Source organism: Castor canadensis, chromosome 3 (genome assembly GCF_047511655.1).
Source record: "Castor canadensis chromosome 3, mCasCan1.hap1v2, whole genome shotgun sequence".
Taxonomy (NCBI): Eukaryota; Metazoa; Chordata; class Mammalia; order Rodentia; family Castoridae; genus Castor; species Castor canadensis.
In genome coordinates, this window is record NC_133388.1 from 14,459,806 (window position 1) to 14,480,775 (window position 20,970).

The following is a 20,970-nucleotide window of genomic DNA, read 5'->3' on the forward strand; positions in this document are numbered from 1 at the left end:
CATGGGACTGTAAGTGGGCTATGACTCTAGCACTAGTGGTACCAATAGAAAACAGGCATCTTTACTGTTGGGCCTATTTTCTCTGGCTTACTTACTTAAAAAACAAAACCCAGAACAGTGAAAGTGAAGGGATTTTACTTTGTGAAGGTCAGATTACAAAAATAATATTGATAGTCTTTCTTCTTAAAGTCTCCATCCCCAAAGTCTTATTATAGGATTTGATCATGAGTAATATATTTGCTTCTTAAAATTTCTGTAGGGAATAATGTTATTAAGCTCAATGAAGATAAACAGGGTACGTTTGTCTTTATAAAAAAAGCTTAGGGAATGGAGTTTTGAGGTAATAAAATTAAGTATAAGCGCTTTTCAGAGAATTAAAATTCTGTGGTTGAATTTTTCTTTGATTTTTCTGTTTTTAGATGTTAATTATCACTTGACTATCACGCTCATAGTGTAATACATTTTATGTGGCAAGTATCTTGTGTGTCATGTTAGTGTAATTTACAAAGTATTTACTCAGTTTGGATTTTCTAAGTTTTCTGTATTATTTGTATAGATGCAGTTGATATTGGAAGGTTCCGTTTAGCTTTCATATGTTGTCAAAGTGTAAATATTTAGGACAAGAATAATAAAATAGGGGAGAATGGAGTGTCACTTTTTACTTGATAAAGATACAGTTTTTATTGTCTCACATACACTTGAAATACATCTTTTGGAATTGGAATTTCATTAATGTTATTTACATTTAGCCTTTTGAATTTGATTGTAATTTGTGTTTTCATATTAAAACAATTGTGTTTTGAGAATAGTTGATTTAGATGAAAAAGTAACTCATTGATTTTCTTTTTTAGATATCGCAATTTTGATCAGCCTCATCGATTTTATGTAGCTGATGTGTATACTGATCTTACCCCTCTCAGTAAATTTCCTTCCCCTGAATATGAAACTTTTGCAGAATATTATAAAACAAAGTATAACCTTGACCTGACCAATCTCAACCAGCCACTGCTGGATGTGGACCACACATCTTCCAGGTAAGAGCTTCAGAAATAATATTTAGATTGCACTTGAGGCTTTCTTTTCAGAGGCCAGGCCATATACAGAGGTTCATTGCACCTCTGCCTATCTATGGACTCCAAAATCAGGAGACCCTGGCACAGTTTCCCAGGTTGTAGTTTAGGGGATTGTGCCAAATGAGCTCTTTAGATGATTTGTAGGCACCAAAGTTGGAAAGCCACGGGGAAAGTCCATTTCATAAATTTGTTTTGAAATTTTTATAGACTTAATCTTTTGACACCACGACATTTGAATCAGAAGGGAAAAGCACTTCCTTTAAGCAGTGCTGAAAAGAGGAAAGCCAAGTGGGAAAGTCTGCAGAATAAACAGGTAATGGATTGATACTAGCATACTTTTTCATATTTGAAAGACCAATTTCAGTTGTATATCACTCACTTAACTGAGTGATCTGTAAATGCTAGGGAATTCACCAACCCTTAGCTTTTGTTTTATGCCCTCTTTAGTAAGTATTGAGAGTTTTTTTTCTTTTTTAATCCTTGGACCACTGATACAATTATATCACAAAATCATCCTTGTGAATTCTAGGCTAAATCCCATGTAGATTCAAAGGATTACTGTTGTAAAAATTAGATTTCATGGGCATCTATGATTCTTATCTTTATCCATTAGTGAAGTTGGCCTTTAGTTTTCTTCTTTTATTCTTGGTGTGTGTGCATGCTTTATATTTATTTATCTGCCCACGTTTTTCCTTACCCAAAGATACTGGTTCCAGAACTCTGTGCTATACATCCAATTCCAGCATCACTATGGAGAAAAGCAGTCTGTCTCCCCAGCATTCTTTACCGCCTTCACTGCCTTTTGACTGCAGAGGAGCTGAGAGCCCAGACAGCCAGCGATGCTGGCGTGGGAGTCAGATCACTTCCTGCGGATTTTAGGTATGCTTGTGCTACCAGCCAGAAAGAACATGGGTCATGAAGTCCTCTTGCAATAGAATGGAACTAAGTTAAAATGTTTTTCTATTTTTTTTTTTACTAAAAAATTTTTTTTTGTTGGTTCTAAGGTTTAAACTCAGGACCTCATGCTTCTGTATTTCTTAAAAGACTTAAAAGAAAACATGGTTATCAAATACATGGGGAAAAATGCATTGTTTGGCTCCTAAGTGAACATCTATCTGCACATTGATTCGTGAGCCCTTTGTTCTTGTCAAGTTAGGGGTAGGAGAGATCTCAGGCAAAATACTCCTTCTTCCAGTGATGATGTTGAAATGAGAGTGAAAACAATTAAGACTCTGCCTTTCTCTTCTAAAACTCCAAATATATACTAAAAAGCAGTTGCCTCAGGATGTTCTTGTCCTTATTGTTTTTTTCTCATTAGTAAATCTCTGTATTACAAAGAAAGTTTTTGCTTAACTACTCAAATTAATTTTGGTTACCCAGTAGACACTAGTTTAAATGGTATAGCCTTTATTAACTCATTAAAATCTTAGGAAACCTTACAAGGTAAGAATTGCTAGCTGCATTTGCAAGTGCAGAAGCTGAAGCACAGGGAGGTTATGTGAACTGCCTGAAGTTGCTCACCTGGTTAATCAGGGGACTTGGATTCTGCCTATAAAGTCTGTGGCTCCAGGTTCTGCAGGCATTCCGAGCTTTGAGATCTCAAACGCCATGCTGTGTTCTTGGGCAGCTATGCCTGATTTGTAGTTGACTTTGTGCAGAATTCCAAATTATGTTGAGATCTAGCTTGGGAACTTGTTTATCTTCTAAAGTAGGAATGTTTTTTAGAGATTTTTGTTTGATTTGTTTTAATTCAGAATGCTATTGCTCTGAGCCTAGCCCTTTTGAAGGATCTGACCAAAAATCAGTTATAAAAATGTCTTTGCAGGTACCCTAACCTAGACTTCGGGTGGAAAAAATCTATCGACAGCAAATCCTTCATCTCAATTTCTAACTCCTGTTCGGCTGAAAATGATAATTACTGTAAGCACAGCACAATTATAGTCCCTGAAAATGCTGCACATCAAGGTGCTAATAGAACCTTCTTAGAAAATCATGACCAAATGTCTGTGAACTGCAGAACGTTACTCAGCGAGTCATCTGGTAAGATCCAGATTGAAGTCTCAACAGATCTTGCAGCAATTAATGGTCTTTCTTACAATAAAAATCTTGCCAACGGCAGTTATGATTTAGCTAACAGAGACTTTTGCCAAGGAAATCAGCTGAATTACTACAAGCAGGAAATACCTGTACAACCAACTACCTCATATCCCATTCAGAATTTATACAATTATGAGAACCAGCCCAAGCCCAGCGATGAATGTACTCTACTGAGTAATAAATACCTTGATGGAAATGCTAACAAATCTACCTCAGATGGAAGTCCCGCAGTGGCCATGATGCCTGGTACGACAGACACTGTTAAAGCACTCAAGGACAGGATGGATTCTGAGCAGAGCCCTTCTGTTGGGTACTCCTCAAGGACACTTGGCCCCAATCCTGGACTGATTCTTCAGGCTTTGACTCTGTCCAATGCCAGTGATGGGTTTAACCTGGAGCGGCTTGAAATGCTTGGTGACTCCTTTTTAAAGCATGCCATCACCACATATCTCTTTTGCACTTACCCTGATGCTCATGAGGGCCGTCTTTCATATATGAGAAGCAAAAAGGTAAGATAACATTCTCTTTTTTCTCAGTGGTTAATTCTTCAGGGTGTCTGAGGGTGTCTTGGAGGGTTGGGAAACTTGAAAGGATGGGGACATGTTGCCCATAGAGATTGCGCCACCAGCCAAGCACAGCTGCCCCATCTTTCCACTAAGGCCAGCCAAATCCTGCCTGTGGAAACTGTTCCAGCAGGTGATGTGGGTGCATTATTTGCTGATGGCACACTCAGGTTTGGGGGTTAGCTGATCTTTGTGTGCTTTACTTATTGATAGAAGTTCAGGTCAAATAAACCTCTTCATGCAAATGTGTGTGCCACCTAGATCTTCACGGGATAGAAATAGGCAAGGCTGCCATTCAGAGGGCTCCTGCTTTAACCTAGGCAAGTAAGCATTTGGTTGGCAAACAGGTGTGTACAGTCACGAGTAAGGTGCCATCTCTCCCGGAAGACTCTTCTTCCATGTTTTTGGGGGCCAGGTAAAGGAAAGAGTCCCAGGCTTCACTGAGCTCAGTTACTCCCCAGTATAGAGAGCTGGATACCAGAGTTCTGAGTAAGTGCTCTGTAGCCCCAAGGAAGGGTTTGTTCTTGAATTTAGTATGGAAATTAAGGTCAAATGCTTTAAGATGGTAAAAGAGCCTCCTTGATAAATAACTTACAAAACTGCTAATTACCAAGCTCTAAGAAGGCAGGAGTGTCATTTGTGAGTCGGGGGAGGCGTTAATGGAAGAGGTGAGTTTACAGTCCATAACCAAAAGGAACTAACACAGAGCAGAGCTTGTTAGTGAGCATGCTAGCACAGTGGACAAAGGTGGCTGCAGGCAAAGTGTGGAAATAGCTGAGGAAAGACTTGAAAAGGCAGGAGCTGAGCTGGATGGTGAAGACCCTCAGTGCCAGACCAAAGAGTTTGCATGTAGTCTGAATACTGGGGATACCACTGAAGGAGTTTCAACAAGGATGTTAGTAAATTGATCATTTGAAATGACTAATCTGGTATCAGAATGTACTGTGGGTTGAAATGCAAAACCAAACACAGAAGCAGAAAATGAAATAGAACCAGAGTTCTGTAAGTGAGAGTGGGCTGAGGTGAATGATAATTTCAGGAGACATGACAAATTTAGTTAACATAAATGGCTTACTCTGCCAGACCATACTCTAATCACTTTATGTAGGTTATGTGCTTATATCTAATGTAATAGTGTAATTTGGAGAGGTGTATACTTTTTATTATCTCCATTTTTAGATAAGGACAGTGAGGCAAGTAGAGGTTAACTTCCCCAAGGTCACAGTGGCATAAGGGCAGAGCTGGGAAGGAGTCCAATCAGTCTGGCTCTTGGGGACTTTGCCTTTCACTGTCATGCTAGTGGGCTTCTGGTGTTCTTTAACACCAGGTACTATGCTGAACATTGTATAAAAATGTTATCTTGCTTAATCTCAGCAAGCTTCTGGGAGGCGTGTCTGCATTTTGCCTAGAAAGTGTGATTAGCTCGTGGAAGGTCATGTGCTGATCTGAGATAGTCAGGAATGTGTCTGTAGAGGCCACACTGCTCAGGCCTTCCCAATGAACTTAAAACCTGCAGGCTGGGGATGCCCTGATAACAATCGTATGGGCTGGGAAGTTGGGGACAGTAGCAGTGGTGGTAGTAAGGAAGGTAGAAATGTAGGAAGTTGGTTAAAGTTGGCAATTTTAGCCCTTATAGAATGTGAAGAGGAAGTGTTCAGTGAAATGGTGGGATACTTGCAAATTTAAGAGTCGGATCTGAAGGGTGGTCTTCATAAGAGGATGGTTGCAGGAAAAAATATCAGGCTGAGGGGTGGGAAGTAAGAAATGGCATGCTATATTCAGTAAGAAAGGGATTATTTTACATTGCAAAACTTCATCCATTTATCTGATCCAGAGCCCACAGACTCCTGATGTCCTGCAGAAATAACTGCCCCTTCCTTAGCTGACACTCAGGCCTGTTGCTAGTGCTCCTCCTGCTGCTCTTAACAGACCCCTGTGCTCCTTACCGAGCCCTGTGCCTTTGCTGATGCTGGTCCTTCTCTCAGCATATTCTCCCCTGTTGCCCCAGTTAGAGTCTACCTGTTCTGAATTTTGCTTCCTCCTGAGGCCTCCGTTAGTTCTGTCCTGGCTCTCCATCCTGCTGGCTTTGTGCTTTCCTTCTCTTTAGGTACTCATTGCACTTCATCCTCTTGGGATGCTTTATTTTGACAGCATGGAAAGGGAAGCCAGTATATATTTGCATTGGTTCCATTTTAGGCAGCTAGGAAAGTGCTTTGGCACAGAGTGGTAGTCCTTGGCAGACCCTTCTTCTGATAGCCTGTACTGTTTGCAAGGACTGCTCCTCTGTCCCTCCGACTGGTTTCCACAGGGTTGCCTAGCCAAGTGCCTCTCATGGGTGAGTGTTTGCTGACTAGTAGTCGGGTTACATGGGAAAGGGCTCATGAAGTACTTCAAACGAGTTTTTAGAAAATGAGATTAGCAATTTTAGACCTAAGTCTCCAAGTAAAAACTAGACAGAAATGTGCTTATTTGAGGGAGGACAGAGGGATTAGGAAAAGCAAATAGACCAAAGTAGACAATAAAGCTACTTCATTGATGTGAATAAACAAATACTCTTCATTACCTTTTGTTCCATTTAAAAATGATTAACCAATATCTTGAAATTCCATCCAAAACAGGAATAATATCTGGGGAACATTACAATTGGAATTACATTTGTGGCTTAGGTTCTAGGGATTTAAGATTGTTTTAGTTCTGTACAATTCCATTTTTCACTTTATAACTAGAGTTGATGGCGTTTTCCCTTCTTATTTCATTGAGACTATTGTAATGTTTTGATTTTTTGTGTGGATTCTTTACTCTTTAACTTTGATAGTTCCAATTAGCAATTTTTATCATCAGGTTGTGTTTTCAATACTTAGAACTTGAACTATTTCCTTTTGACTCATTCTTAAATAATTTGCTTATTTGTATACATTAGATTTTTGTGTGTTTTATTATTTTTTCTTGGGTGGTACCGGAGTTTGAATTAAAGGCTTTGTACATGCTAGACAAGCACTGTAGCACACCTCCAGCCCTCACACTTAGAAGTAGTTTATACCAAAGGATGTAACAAATAGGAACTAAAAATTCTTAACATAAATAGGTAGAAAAACGTAGACCCTTCTAAGTGAAGACCAGTTATAGTAGTGTGAAGAACACTTAGCTGAGCTACGCTAACATGCCTTGTATGTTTAAGTGACTATTTATGGACAAGTGTTTTATGACTCTTTTCTGCTAAAGGTCAGTAACTGTAACCTGTATCGCCTTGGCAAAAAGAAGGGACTGCCCAGCCGCATGGTGGTGTCTATCTTTGATCCCCCTGTGAATTGGCTTCCTCCTGGTTATGTAGTAAATCAAGACAAAAGTAACACAGATAAATGGGAAAAGGATGAAATGGTAAGTTTTTTGGTAACTGGAGGTATTTAGTTTTTGATGAGCTGAAGAATTTCTTTTTTATTTGTTTGTTTGTTTCCTTTCCTTGGTATGTTTACAATAGAGTAGGTATTTGATATGTTGAATGAATTCCTTTAAATAGCCTGTCTTCCTGTAATTTAGAAGTATTGTCATTTTGATGGAGGACAATTTCTCTTTTTATCTTACTTTTTTGAAAGGCAGAACATTTTATATTTTGACCTAAAAATAAAAGCAAAACCCTATAAATTTTCTTTTACTATTATATATTACAGTTTAGCTCTGTTAAGTGAAATAGCTTTTCAGTGACTTGTGATGTCAAGGCTGTGTCTAGAATAATTCATTTCAGTACAAGCTAGCTTTGGCAGCTCCGGGTTTTCTCAGGACCATTTCTCCTTTTGTGAACTGAACTGAAAAAATGCCATGCATAAAGGTTGCTGTCTTGTGGAAATCATTCATGTCTTGCCAATGACTTGAGTACTCCACATATTGGCCACAGCTGCTTCCCTTTGTTTTGTCCAAGGCCACCAGGGGGCAGCTGAGAGGCCTGTGCAGCGCTGACTGCCATCCAGCCAGTGGCTGGAGAGAGCTCCCGTGCCTCTTCCAAGTTACAGACAGGCAACTTTGTTCCTCAGGTTCTCTTGCGTTAATGATGAGGTGGCTTGTGTTACTTCATGTTTATTTCAAGCTCACAGTGGTAACACCATATCTCTCACAGGTTATATTTTCTAAATATTTTTTCTTCACGCCTTGTTTTGGACATGAGTATTCTAGATACATGTTTGCAGGTAACATGCTCCGTGATTCCATTCTGATTTATACCTGGTGTTATTTGGTTTTATTGTTTTGTTTTGATTTTTGTGACAGGGTCTCACTAGGTAGCTCTGATTGGCCTTGAACTCTCCATTCTCCTGCCTCAGCCTCCTGAGTGCTGGGATTACAGGTGTGTAATACCATGTTGGACTTACTGAGTATGTAACTCATGTAGTATTTGACTTATCACAGAAATGGAACTTATCTGGAAAAACATTAAAAGAATACTTTAATGCAAATTAGGGTGGATAACTGACATTCGTTACTTAGAATATATAGAACCTTAGTAAAAATGTGTAAATTTTGAACTTTAGAAAAAATACTGCATTTCTCTGAAAATTCCAGTATAAATCATCATTCTTTGTAAATACTGTTTCATGGCATAGTTTACTCTAAAAATATTGTAGCATAAAGGCGACATTGCATGTCAGGAATTTGGAGTTTTTTTTTTTTTTTAAGATACAATACAAAGCTTTGGTTCTTGGAAGACATTAAAAATACTACTTAGACTTTCTTTTAATGAGTAACATGTACTGAAATAGGTCCTTGCATTTCGTTCAAAAGCCACGATATATTTTGCTTGTGCCCTTCCTATTCTCCCCACCTGTCAGCAAATTGGTTTAGGTGAGTCATTACATATGACTGTCTCCTAGAAGAGAGTGTGGAGGTAACTTGGGTAGAAAGGTGACTTGAAGTGTCACTCAAGTGACTATGGCTCAAGTGGTGGCATGCCTGCCTAGCAAGACCCCAAGTTCAAATCCCAGTACTGCAAAACAACAAAATCAACCCCCCCCCAAAAAAAAAAAAACTGTCAGAGAAAGGAGTTTCACGTTGGTATTTATTCTGTAAGGCCTGGAAAGCATACTGTGTAGTAGGGATCTCCCCCCCACCTTTTTTTTTTAACAGATGAAAGATATGAAACCCAGAGGCATTAAAAGACTTTGCCCAGGATTACTCTATTTACTTGTGATTAAAAGCCACCTATGGTAGCACCTTACTAAAGAAAAACAGGATTTGTTTTTAATTCTTAAAAAATTATTTAGTCCAAATAATTTTAAATTGCAGTTTGGCCTATTCTGACTTAAGAACCAAACAATAGTCAAAAACATCTCATGTTACCTTGGAAAAATGTAGAGGTTTTGACAGGAAATAGTTCCTTGTGGTCTGCCACTGTAGTTTCTTTTGGTGTTCTTCCTTATTCTACAAAAAAAAATTGTTTTAATTAAAAAACAATGAACCATATATAGTAATAGATATTTTGCTAGTCTCACTGCTATGATTTCTGCTCAGGAAAACATAGTATTCCTATCTCTTTTGAGTCTGTTTTAAAATGAAATGTTTGCCTATTTAAAAAATGCTTGGCAAACATTTGGAAAATGTTTTGTCAGAATACTCTGGAAAGTTAGTATAGTCAAAATTGAAGCATGCCCTCCTGCCTTTCCCGCTTTGGTAAAGTGGTGTTGTATGTGTGTGTGGGCCCTTGTGTGTTTATTGTGTAACAGAAATTTGGCATCTTTCTAGCATTGCAAAAAAGTTACATCGTTACTGAATCCTAGCCCATTATTAAGGTTGTCATTCACAAATAAGCTTTTGCCAAAAAAAAATTGGAATTAGCAAAGATCTTCTGACAGAAATTGGATTGTTGTGTTTCATGTTAGTCTAAATTTTCTTCTATTTTTGTCAGTTATGCTCTAATCGGTTACCCTGATTACTGCAGCTCAGAGAGGAGAGGGAAAGCATGATTTCTCAAATTCAGAGCTTACTTCAGTGATTGCTTTTATTTTTTAAGCAAAGCAAGTTAGTTTTACATTGTAGCAAATGTGCTTTGATTTGAAGTAGAAGAGAGGAAAAAAACTTACAAAACACTTCTGTGCATTTTTAGTGTTATAAGATTTTAAAAATAATTTCATCTGTTTTTATACTCTCAGTTAATTGAAAAGATAATGCTTTTTGTATCTGAAAATTCATTTTATTAATTTGAAAACCTTTTGAGATTCAGGTCATCATGTTTTAAAACTTCGCCAGCCAAAGGGAAGATCTGTGATCAGTATGAGTGTGCTCTTTGTGTGTCTTTTCAGAGTTAGGCTTCGTAGCTGAAGTTTTGCATTGCGGACACTAACTTTATATTCATGTTCAGAATCCTTAACTTACAGCTTTGCACTGGATAAAGGCCATTTTATAACTTAGAAAATGAACATTCAAAGAACATGCTTTACTTTGTTTATATGATTAAATAACTTATTTTATGTTAATTGAAAACAAATGGCCATGATTTTAAAGTTGCCTTTTAGTATTTGTGGTTGTCATTTGAAATTATCCATAACCCTTGCTTTTATTGAGTTTCAAACCCTTTTAAAAACAGCAGCTATGTTTCCCCTCCTTCCCTATTCCACCCCCCACCTCATTTCAGACAAAAGACTGCATGCTGGCTAATGGCAAACTGGATGAGGACTGTGAGGAGGAGGAGGAGGAGGAGGAGGAGGAAGAGGAGGAAGAGGAGGATCTGCCGTGGAGGGCTTCCAAGGAGGAGGCCGAGTATGAAGACGACTTCCTAGAGTACGATCAGGAACATATACAGTTTATAGATAACATGTTAATGGGATCAGGAGCTTTTGTAAAGAAAATTTCTCTTTCTCCTTTTTCAACCACTGACTCTGCATATGAATGGAAAATGCCCAAAAAGTCCTCTTTAGGCAGTATGCCGTTTTCATCAGATTTTGAGGATTTTGACTACAGTTCTTGGGATGCAATGTGCTATCTGGATCCCAGCAAAGTTGTTGAAGAGGATGACTTTGTAGTGGGGTTCTGGAATCCATCAGAAGAAAACTGTGGCGTTGACACAGGAAAACAGTCCATTTCTTACGACTTGCACACTGAGCAGTGCATTGCTGACAAAAGCATAGCGGACTGTGTGGAGGCCCTGTTGGGCTGCTATTTAACCAGCTGTGGAGAGAGGGCTGCTCAGCTTTTCCTGTGTTCACTGGGGCTGAAGGTGCTCCCAGTAATTAAAAGGACTGGTCGGGAGAAGGCCCCGTGCCCTGCTCGGGAGAGCCTTAGCAGCCAACAAAAGAGCCTTTCAGGGAGCTTCGCTGTGGCCCCAGCCCCGGCGGCCAACCCTCGCTCTGCTGTTCGGACAGGCTTGGAGTATGGCTGTTTGAAGATCCCACCAAGGTGTATGTTTGACCATCCAGATGCAGATAAAACCTTGAATCACCTTATATCGGGGTTTGAAAATTTTGAGAAGAAAATTAACTACAGATTCAAGAATAAGGCTTACCTTCTGCAGGCTTTCACACATGCCTCCTACCACTACAACACTATTACTGGTAAGGAGTCCCAGGGTCACACTCCCGTCCCTGAAAAGAAAAGTGTCAGTTGCATTGCTTGGGCCTTATAAAAAATGATCTGTGCATGTACAGTCTTAGTGCTTAAAACGCATGGCCAGGGGAGGAAGCAAAAGAAAACAGAATTCTTTAGTTCCCTCATCTTTTTCAGAACAAGAACTGCTTCAAAACCCCTGACAATTGGGAGTGAAGAGCTCTTATAGACTCTTGCAGATGTCATTTTATATGCTGCAGAGTTACAGAAATTTAAACCTTAGGATTTTGCTGTGTTTCCTATCTTCCCCTGCCCAAGTACCTTTCTCATGCCTCTTCAGGGCTGCTTTTTGGTTTTTGATTAATTCATATATTCTGGATGTATTTTCATGTCTTTTTTTTTTTCTAGACAAAAAGACCCCTCTCAGGGTTTTTTTAAATCTAAAGATGGAAAGATTAAAAGAAACTATTCCATAGGAAGGCTTCATGTCCCTCAGCCAGCTCTGCTATCATCTTCCACTTTTTACTGTGCTCTGTGTTTTCCTCCTTTATTTAATAGGCTCCTAATCTGAGAGAAGAGAAGAGAAGGAAGAATTAAGTCCCCCAACCAAAATTAACTTCAGTTTGTGAACTACAGATAAAGTTTATGTTTTGTTTTCTGTGTCAGAGCAGTAAGTGTTGCATCCAGAATATCAAAGCAAAGTATAGGGTTTGTAGTTTGTGTAATATAAACAGTGTAGGATAAGATTATCTGTAACAATATACATATTGTTAAAAACTTTCTTGTCCTGGATAGAAAAGCTGATGTAATAAGTAAATCCTGATTTTCCTTATGGAGAAATGATGTATGGTTTCCATACACTCTGGGTTACAGCCTAGCTCAGTGTTTTTTGCCTCTTCACCCACTGTGTATTCTGGGACAGGTCACCTTACCTGCCTTAGTTTCCTCAGTTGAATGGTTCTTTTAATGACTGAGCAAATCAGATGTTGGTTAGCATTGACAGCTTTTCACATTTTGACAGCCATCTTTCCTGGTCTTTGCTTACTTACACAATTCTTCTCAACCGAGAGGTTTGCGTCAGATTCAGCATTTTCAAGTTGAGAAAAGGGCCTTCTTTTCCTATCTGTCATTCGTGTAACCCATGTAATCTAGGAGTTATGAGGAATGGTGTCATTTATCCACATTTGAGTGTGGTGGGGCACTGCAGTGGTGGCAGCAGAGCATAGTGCATGGAACGTGAATGTGCCACATGTGATGGAAACTCGTTGGTGATGCCCAGCACCTGCATGGCTAGCATAGCACCAGAAGAGAAGGGGGCTGTGGTCACCTTAGCACCTGAGAAATGGCTTTTTTCTTAATGTTCATTACTCTTTTTGGAGACTTGAAGGTTTATATATAAGAAATTTCCTTAAATTGCCATTAAAACCTAATTCCCAGAGGCTGTAGTAAGTACACAAACCTAATTCCCAGAGGCTGTAGTAAGTACACATCAGATCACTTTCTTCTTGAGAAAGACATGTGAAAATGATCCTAAGTAGAAGTCTTGACAGTGAGTCTGGAGAACAGACCTTTCTGCTGGTTACAGACTTGGAAAAAGTGTGAATGTTATTGCATGGGCTAATAACTCCACTTTGGGTCCTCATGCAGATTGTTACCAGCGCTTAGAATTCCTGGGAGATGCGATTTTGGACTACCTCATAACCAAGCACCTTTATGAAGACCCACGGCAGCACTCCCCAGGGGTCCTGACTGACCTGCGCTCTGCTCTGGTCAACAACACCATCTTTGCATCCCTGGCTGTGAAGTATGACTACCACAAGTACTTTAAAGCTGTTTCTCCTGAGCTCTTCCACGTCATTGATGACTTTGTGCAGTTTCAGCTCGAGAAGAACGAGATGCAAGGGATGGATTCCGAGGTTAGTACTAATTAAAAATACATTGAATTCAGTGTTGAAGAAATCCAACTAGGAGTTTCGGCAGTTTGAGTCTGATTTCATGGCTGGCCAGGGCTGCGGAACTGCATGCTGCACATTGTCTGGGGAGAACTGAGAGTGACTGCACGGTTCAGGTAAGCTTGTGAAATATGACTGCTCACCCCATGAACATGTGGCCATTCAGGTGAAGAGGAGGAGCCAAGGTTTTTAGTTATTTCTGATTTCCAGCCTTTCATTAGATTAGATTTCTAGTATTGAGACTAGCCACAGACGTGAACCTTCTTCTCCACCCCCAAAGTAGGCTTTACCTACTTAAAAGCTCAGTGTGGTTTATTCTGTATTTCTTTCTTTTGTAAATGGATCAGAAATACTTGCTAATTTCTCAGGTGAGTATCACAGATGTATATTCTGCTTTACTTGCATAAAGTAGGAAAATCTCATTTAAAATCGCAACCTCTAAACTTGTGACCACTGGAATTCGGGAGGCATCTACTTCAAGTTCAGCCAAAGGTTCTTCAGTGGTGGAGTGAAGTCTGATGTGTGTGCACAGGGCACTGCTTTGGATTTTTTTCGGGAAGAATCGTGCTCAGGTCTTCTCCGTCTTCTCTGCTCTTTGGTGGCATTCATTGGCATCCCGTGGTCCCAACTCGTATTTCTTCTTCCATTCTCTTTTGTAGACTTCTTAGAGAGTCAGAACTTTGTTCTTAGCTCACTGTCCTTGCTTTAATTTATACCTTCCCTTTTTTAAAATTACCCCAAACTGTTGTTGGAAAGTAAGGAAGCTGTTTGGCTTTCTGTGAGAAAGCTGAGAGACCAGGTTTTGAAGTCCAGCAGTGTCAGTCAGCCATGCGCTGAAGGAAGCCAGTGGTGAGGACTCTTGCTCCCACTGGCGCCTTCTGCGCTTGCCCAAAGTTAACGATCAGAGCCAGAGCACAAAAGGCAGCACGGTGAGGGGAAAAGCTGCCACTCATATGCTCCAATGTCATTTCTAGTCTCTTTCTGTAGAAATAGTTAAGCTGTAAATTTGAGGAATTTGCTACAATTAGATTTAAGTTTTCTTTTGATGCCAGTGGGGCATACTGGTTCTGTTACTTTGTGTTCATTCTTTTATTTCCTTTTGTTTGTACAAATATATGTATAGAAGTTACAAAAACTTGTTGGAAATGTCATGATCTGGCTGCTCTGATTTAGTATTTATAGTATTTGATCTTGAGAAAGTCTCTCTATCTTTCTGACCTTAGTTTTCTCAGCTATGAAAGAGAATTAAACTTAGTTCTAAAATTCCTTTCTATCTCAGAGCTGCGAGATGTGGGTAATAAGCATCTTGTTTTTCTACTCAGCATATGAATCTCTAGAACTTTGAGTGGCTAAATCCATTTAAAAATCAAATTTTTCTTCTATTTTTATGTATTTTGCACAAATAATTTGTGTTTATTTTAGAAAAATCAGAAAAAACAAGTAAACAGAAAAGAAAATTAAGCTTAATTGAAGTTGCCTAAATATGCTGCCTCATTTTGAGACGTGTTATTACTGATGTGTATAGATATGAATATGTATGAAGTATAAAATGGGGACTTATACACAGGATGTTCTTTTCAAACAGTGTTGTGGCTGTCTTTCCATGTGTTGACTGGCATTATGATTTGCATGTGGCTCGTTTATTTAAATGTCCCTTTGTGGATAGAGAGCTTTTAGGTGGGACTTACAGTAAACATGAATGTGGTAAGTAGGCTTAATATCCGGTTACCTCATGAAAATAAATTTCTACAGAAAGAATTGCAATTCATAGCCAAAGAATTAGAATTTTGAAAGGCTTTTTGACACATACGTAAAATTTTTTCTATTAATTTGAATTTATACTATGTTATAGTGAATATGTATTAAGTGGTTTAATGAAAAGAGAAAAAAATCTTCCAGAAAGAATTTCCCTGCCCAAAATTGGCAGTCTCCACCACCCCAAAACAGTGCATATCCTTGCCAGGGCTGTCCAATTAGCATTCTCCTACTCAGTTCTGGCCTGACTTTGAGGGATGGCTCTAATGTTCACTGCTTTGATTATTAGCGAATTTGAAAAGAGTTTCCAGACATTTATTGAATTTATTATAATTCTGTGTGAAATTAGTTTTTGTTTTAATTTAGAAATAATCTTTTCCCCTGTGCTGAGTACAGAGGACTAAATGGGGTGAGGATTTTTTTTTTCTTTTTTTTTAAGATAAGATGATGTTTGTGAAAAGCTTGTTACAATGTAGGAGTCATGCCCTGGATGGTTGGTTTGTGACTCTTGTGAAATCATAGAAATCATAGCTACACAGAAGTGCAAGTCTGTGCTCTGCCTTTCAAAGTGGCCATTTTGCTTACCAGTGACTTTTCTCTAATAGCTTAGGAGATCTGAGGAGGACGAAGAGAAAGAAGAAGACATTGAAGTTCCAAAGGCCATGGGGGACATCTTTGAGTCACTTGCTGGTGCCATTTACATGGATAGTGGGATGTCACTGGAGGTCGTTTGGCAGGTGTACTTTCCTATGATGCGGCCACTGATAGGTACTGTTGCTTTTTTTCGAAAGAAACAAAAACAGTATTTAAAAACACTTCAAGGGTATTATTCACATTGTTCTTTCATTTTGATTACAGAAAAGTTTTCTGCAAATGTGCCCCGTTCCCCTGTGCGAGAATTGCTTGAAATGGAACCAGAAACTGCCAAATTTAGGTAAGCAGAAAATGTATGTGGAAAAAAATTAATCTACCTAAAAGAAGGAAAAATTCTCAAAAATACCATAAACTTGTGATTCTGAAAAATACTTACACTGAGCAAGCAGTTATTCAGTTTCCATCTTTAGTCTGATTGACTGCTCTTTTTTTCCTTTTGTTTTCACAAAGCAACGCTGAATCAATGCTGAAACGGCAGCCTTGTCCATAACTGGCGATAAGTCGTAACGCACGTTTCCGTTGTGCAGTTTCAGCTCCTATGTGGGACTCTCAGCCTGAGAGTGCCTGTGCAAAGCTGACTGACAATAATAATAAATACTTCTGACTTCTAATTCAAGCTGTCTGGCTTTTTACAGCCCGGCGGAGAGAACTTATGATGGGAAGGTCAGAGTCACCGTGGAAGTAGTAGGAAAGGGGAAGTTTAAAGGTGTCGGCCGAAGTTACAGGATTGCCAAATCTGCAGCAGCAAGAAGAGCCCTTCGAAGCCTCAAAGCTAATCAACCTCAGGTCCCCAACAGCTGAAACCCCTCTTGAACTCAAAACCAGAAGACAGAGCAACAAGCCAGAATTAAGGGGGAAGTATTTAAATCGAAAAGGATGATTTAAAGTTGATATTGAGCAGAATGAATTGAAGACAGAATTTACAGTTTGTTTGATAACAAGATAGATAACAGAATAAAACATTTAACATATGTATAAAATTTTTGGAACTAATTGTAGTTTTAGTTTTTTGCGCAAACACAATCTTGTCTTCTTTCCTCACTTCTGCTTTGTTTAAATCACAAGAGTGCTTTATTGATGACATTTAGCAAGTGTTTGAAATAATTATAGACAGATTTTTTTTTGTTTGTTTTGAGTTTTTGCATTTAATTCCTGTCAATTTTGCTTAGTGTTAGAAGGCCAGGGAGCTTAACCCTCAAGAGCCCCTGGAATGTGATGGAGCCCTCTGAACATGCTCAGTCGATGCAGAGGCCAGCCCTATCATGGCTGACGGGCTGGGCACAGGGAAGCGGCTGGTGGGAGACATGCCAGTGTCGCCTTTCCACGTGATGTTCCAATCGCTATTGCACTTCATAGGAAGGGAAAAAGTTTTAATCCACATAGGCTGGCATGTTGGTGAGTCAAATTTGAGTTTTCTTACACCACATAGTCCTGCATTTAAAAAAAAAAAAATAGGTTCTTGCCTTAACAGTAAAACCTTCGTGGATGTTCTTTAATTTCTGGTCAGTTTTGGAGCAAATTATTTTATATTTCCTTCATTTTAGTATGCATTAGATGTTGAGACTGTGATATTTACAGCTCACTAGTCCAGTTGTAACTTAAATTATTACCAGATTATACTAGAATTCCTGACACGTGTGCTGAAGACATTTTAAAAACCAGAATATGTAGTCTGTGGATGTTCTTTTGGCATCATGATAAAAATAATCTTTGACTAAATACCCAATTTTATGAAAAACCTCCTGCTAGGTAGTTTCACTGGTGGAAATGTTTTGTGGCAAAGACTTTTGCCTTGTAGGCTGTTGTCTAAGAAAATAATCCTTAGACATATCACACCTAAAATATGCTGCACATCCTAGAGTTGGTTGGTTAAGGAAGCAAAGCAAGAGCGCCTTTTTACCTTCGTCTCATGGAAACCCCTGCTGTGCCGTTCAGTGTCTCACGCACTTTTCACCTACCAAAGCCGTGCTGGCAATGCCATTGGAGTCTAACATTGCGATAAACTGCCATAACTTTGATACGTCTGTGATTTAGGTCATTAATTTAAATAAACTAGCTCATTCTTTCCATCTTGGGAAAAAAAGGAAAAAAAAAATCAGGCATTTGCCTAAGTTTCTTTAATTAGACTGTAGGCAGTCTTCACTTAAATACCTCAGTTTTTCTTTTCTTTTGCATGCGTTTCCCCCGTTTGGTGCTATGTTTTATGTATTATGCTTGAAATTTAAAATTTTTTTTTGCACTGTGTAACTATAATACCTCTTAATTTACCTTTTTAAAAACTGTGGGTTGGTCTTGCACTCCCACCAACATAGAGGTTTGCTGCAATTTGCTGCATTAATTATGCTGGAAGTTTGAGAAAGCTGAGCAGAGGTGGCTCTGATTTCCAGCACACCATTCTGGAGTTGATGCTAAGGCTGCATTCATGTTTTACATTTCAATAGGCTTTTCCTGCACCCTCCACCCGCAGAGAAACGCCTCTGTGTGTGTGAACACTGAGCACAGAGGCTGTCAATTCTGCTAAGGTACCCTGAGGGAAGGGGGCATTGAGAGTCTCCAGCATTAAATTGAGATCTAAATTGCTAAGTGAGTTTTTTTGAGCAAATTAATTTAGGTGACTTGTTTTAAAAATACTTAATTCTGATTTTGAACTTCAGATGTCTATTGATTAAAAAAAAAAAGAAGAAGGAAACCTTAATGTGAGACATCATGGCAAGTTAAAACCAAGCAATTAACAAGTAAGGCTGGATGTGGATTGTGTCAGTGAGGGTGGTCTGTGATGGCATCACAGATCTCTTGATAATTTATAACCACCTGAAGCTAGGAGTGTTGGGCTTTGCATCGTGTCTCAGGCACTTATCCCATGTTATGGGACTTTCTTGCCTCTTGGCACAAAAATCAGATTGTTTCACAGTTAGGATTCCTGGTGGGAGAAAAATGCCTCAATATATATTTTGTAACCTTTAAGAAGAATATTTTTTGTTAATATTAAAAAGTTCAGACTTGGATATGATTAGGTCACACATCCTCAGGGGTTCCAATTTCCTGCTACTATTCAGAATATTTTATCAACAGCAAACTGTAGTTATTTCTTTTTTTGTTGTCGTTGGAGAAAAATAGCTGATACTAATTTGACTCACAGTTTGAAGCATTCTATGGTCCCCTGGTGACTAAGTTAAAAAATAAAAAGTATGAGTGAGACGTATGAAATGGTTATGAACACTTTTGTGCTGCTGAGTTTTAATGCTGTCAAGTTTCCTTAGTTTCATTTGTTGAAATGTTTCGCATCTGTCGGTTAAGGAAAGAGTCACTCTGTCGCCCACTTTACGACCATGTGTGTATCCTCTCACGCCTGGGATTGCAGCGTGAGTCAGAATGTAATGTGGAAGCCGGCTGGTGGGTGTGTCTGTGCCCAGCACGTCTGTAAGGACTGGTGAGGTACAAGTGAAAAGGCAACTGCAGAAATTCCTTACGATGCTTGCGCGCAGGTCAGCTGGCGTAAACCTTCATTGTAAATGTCTTTCTTTTATAATCTCCTTTCTGCAGTCCTAACTATGCTGCATTTTTAATAGCTTTTCCCCTCTGTTCTGTTTATGTAGCACAGATAAGCATTGCACTTCGTACCATGCTTTACCTCATCTCAAGAAAAATGTGCTTCACTGAGAGGAAAACATGTGGCTTGGCCTTGCTGCTGTTCTGATTTCTTGATCTGAAAAAAGATAATTGTAATGCCTGCAATGTGTCATATACTTGCACAACTTAAATAGGTCATTTTTGTCTGTGGCATTTTTACTATTTGTGAAAAGTGTGGCAAAGATTTGTTAACTGAACTCCTAATTGTGTTTTTAAAATGTTTGTTACATTTCTTTTTTCTTTTACTTTATGTGAAATGATTGCATTTAGAATGACCTCTAACACTCCTGTAATTATCCTTTAAAATACTGATATTTTCACTTTCTTCACAATCACTTGCCCTTAGAAAGATAGATACCTTGCCTAAATACAGGAGACTTGAGGCCACTTTGGTTCTGTTGTTTTGTTCCTAAAGACAACAGCTACAGTCTCGGTCATTACCTGAAGATAGGCAAGGCTGTGGAATGCAGAGAATAATCAGAACCCAGATCCACCACAGTCTACTTGGAAGGCTCTGTTGATTTAAAACTTTATTTCTTGCTTGGTTAGGGCATCTAATCCTTTTGCACAGAATATAAGCCAGCAAATGGAGGCAACTTTTTAAACTGCATCTGAAATTATGTTTGTGTCCTTGGCTGGTTTGCATTGTCTGTGGAGGAGGAACTCACGCCACATGTGTGTCACCCTCCGTGGTTATTTTAATTACATCTAAGTAGGTATATTTTTCCAACTGCTTTTCTGGAATTTAATTATTTCCAAATAAATTTCTTTATTTTATATCGTACATGAGAAATTTTAAAGATGTGTTTAAGACCAGGAGTAGTAAAATGATTCTGAAAGTTGTTGGAGACACTAGTAATAACACCTAGGGAATTTGCCTTGAGACTGTCGTATTGTCCGCTAGCAGTGAAATGATCTTTCAGAACCAGCTTGTAAATATACTTCAATCATGGTTTGTTTTCCTAGTCCATTTTGATTTGGACATTAAAGCACAGGTGATGTAAGTATTACAGATACATGCAGAGCTCACTGCCACGGCAGGTTTTGCATAGCAGAAGCGCAAGCAGAAGTGAACAGGAAGAAACTTTCTGCCTTTTCCGCTCTAGCTAGCGTAAAGGAAGATCACTAAAATCAAGTAGAGCTAACGTATAATTTCAGTGACAATAAAATGTTACCGTCACTTGCTGCAGCTGCTTTTTAAGGAACACGGTGTAACTCGCTCACACAGTGATCACCTGCAGAAACTTGCAGTCTGCACCTTATGGATCACGGTGACTTTAGTTGTGTTTCGTTTGTTTTTTGTTTTGTTTTCTTTGTTTTGTTTTTTTTTGTAATAATTGTAGCCAAGTAAATCAATAAAGTTATGGTCTGTTCATTTTGTGTGTCCTTTTATCTTTTTTTTTTTATGATAATAGAAAAGGTTTGAAATGTTTTAATTCCATAGTGAATCATATGAAATATGCATGTCTTAATATGATCAAATTTTGTTTACCAAGTTCTGCCTCCTGTCCACCTGTAGAATTATATGATAACAGTTATCTTTGTCAAGACTTAAATAATACCAGTGTGTTCTTCTAAAAATTTGTCAGCCAGGCATTGGTGGCTCACGCCTATAATCATTGCTGCTCAGGAGGTAGAAATCAGGAGGATCGCAGTTCGAAGCCAGCCCGAGCAAATAGTTCACAAGACCCTATCTAGAAAAAACCCTTCACAAAAAAAGGG

At 38.8% G+C, this 20,970-nt stretch overlaps 1 protein-coding gene across 5 annotated transcripts in view; it reads left to right on the forward strand.

Moving 5' to 3' along the window:
• Positions 1 to 20,623, forward strand: part of Dicer1 (dicer 1, ribonuclease III) — a 71,069-nt gene extending 50,446 nt beyond the window's left edge. For 4 of the 5 annotated variants that reach the window (XM_020182402.2, XM_020182406.2, XM_020182404.2 and 1 more), the window contains 10 exons: positions 852 to 1,034; positions 1,281 to 1,386; positions 1,777 to 1,952; positions 2,899 to 3,679; positions 6,956 to 7,111; positions 10,350 to 11,265; positions 12,905 to 13,173; positions 15,570 to 15,732; positions 15,823 to 15,898; positions 16,254 to 20,623. In XM_020182402.2, the coding sequence (XP_020037991.2) occupies positions 852 to 1,034; positions 1,281 to 1,386; positions 1,777 to 1,952; positions 2,899 to 3,679; positions 6,956 to 7,111; positions 10,350 to 11,265; positions 12,905 to 13,173; positions 15,570 to 15,732; positions 15,823 to 15,898; positions 16,254 to 16,419 (2,992 nt within the window). In that variant the 3' untranslated portion in view covers positions 16,420 to 20,623. The remainder of the gene's footprint in view (positions 1 to 851; positions 1,035 to 1,280; positions 1,387 to 1,776; positions 1,953 to 2,898; positions 3,680 to 6,955; positions 7,112 to 10,349; positions 11,266 to 12,904; positions 13,174 to 15,569; positions 15,733 to 15,822; positions 15,899 to 16,253) is intronic. The other variant, XM_074067215.1, reaches the window with a different exon arrangement.
• The last annotated feature ends 347 nt before the right edge of the window (positions 20,624 to 20,970 follow it).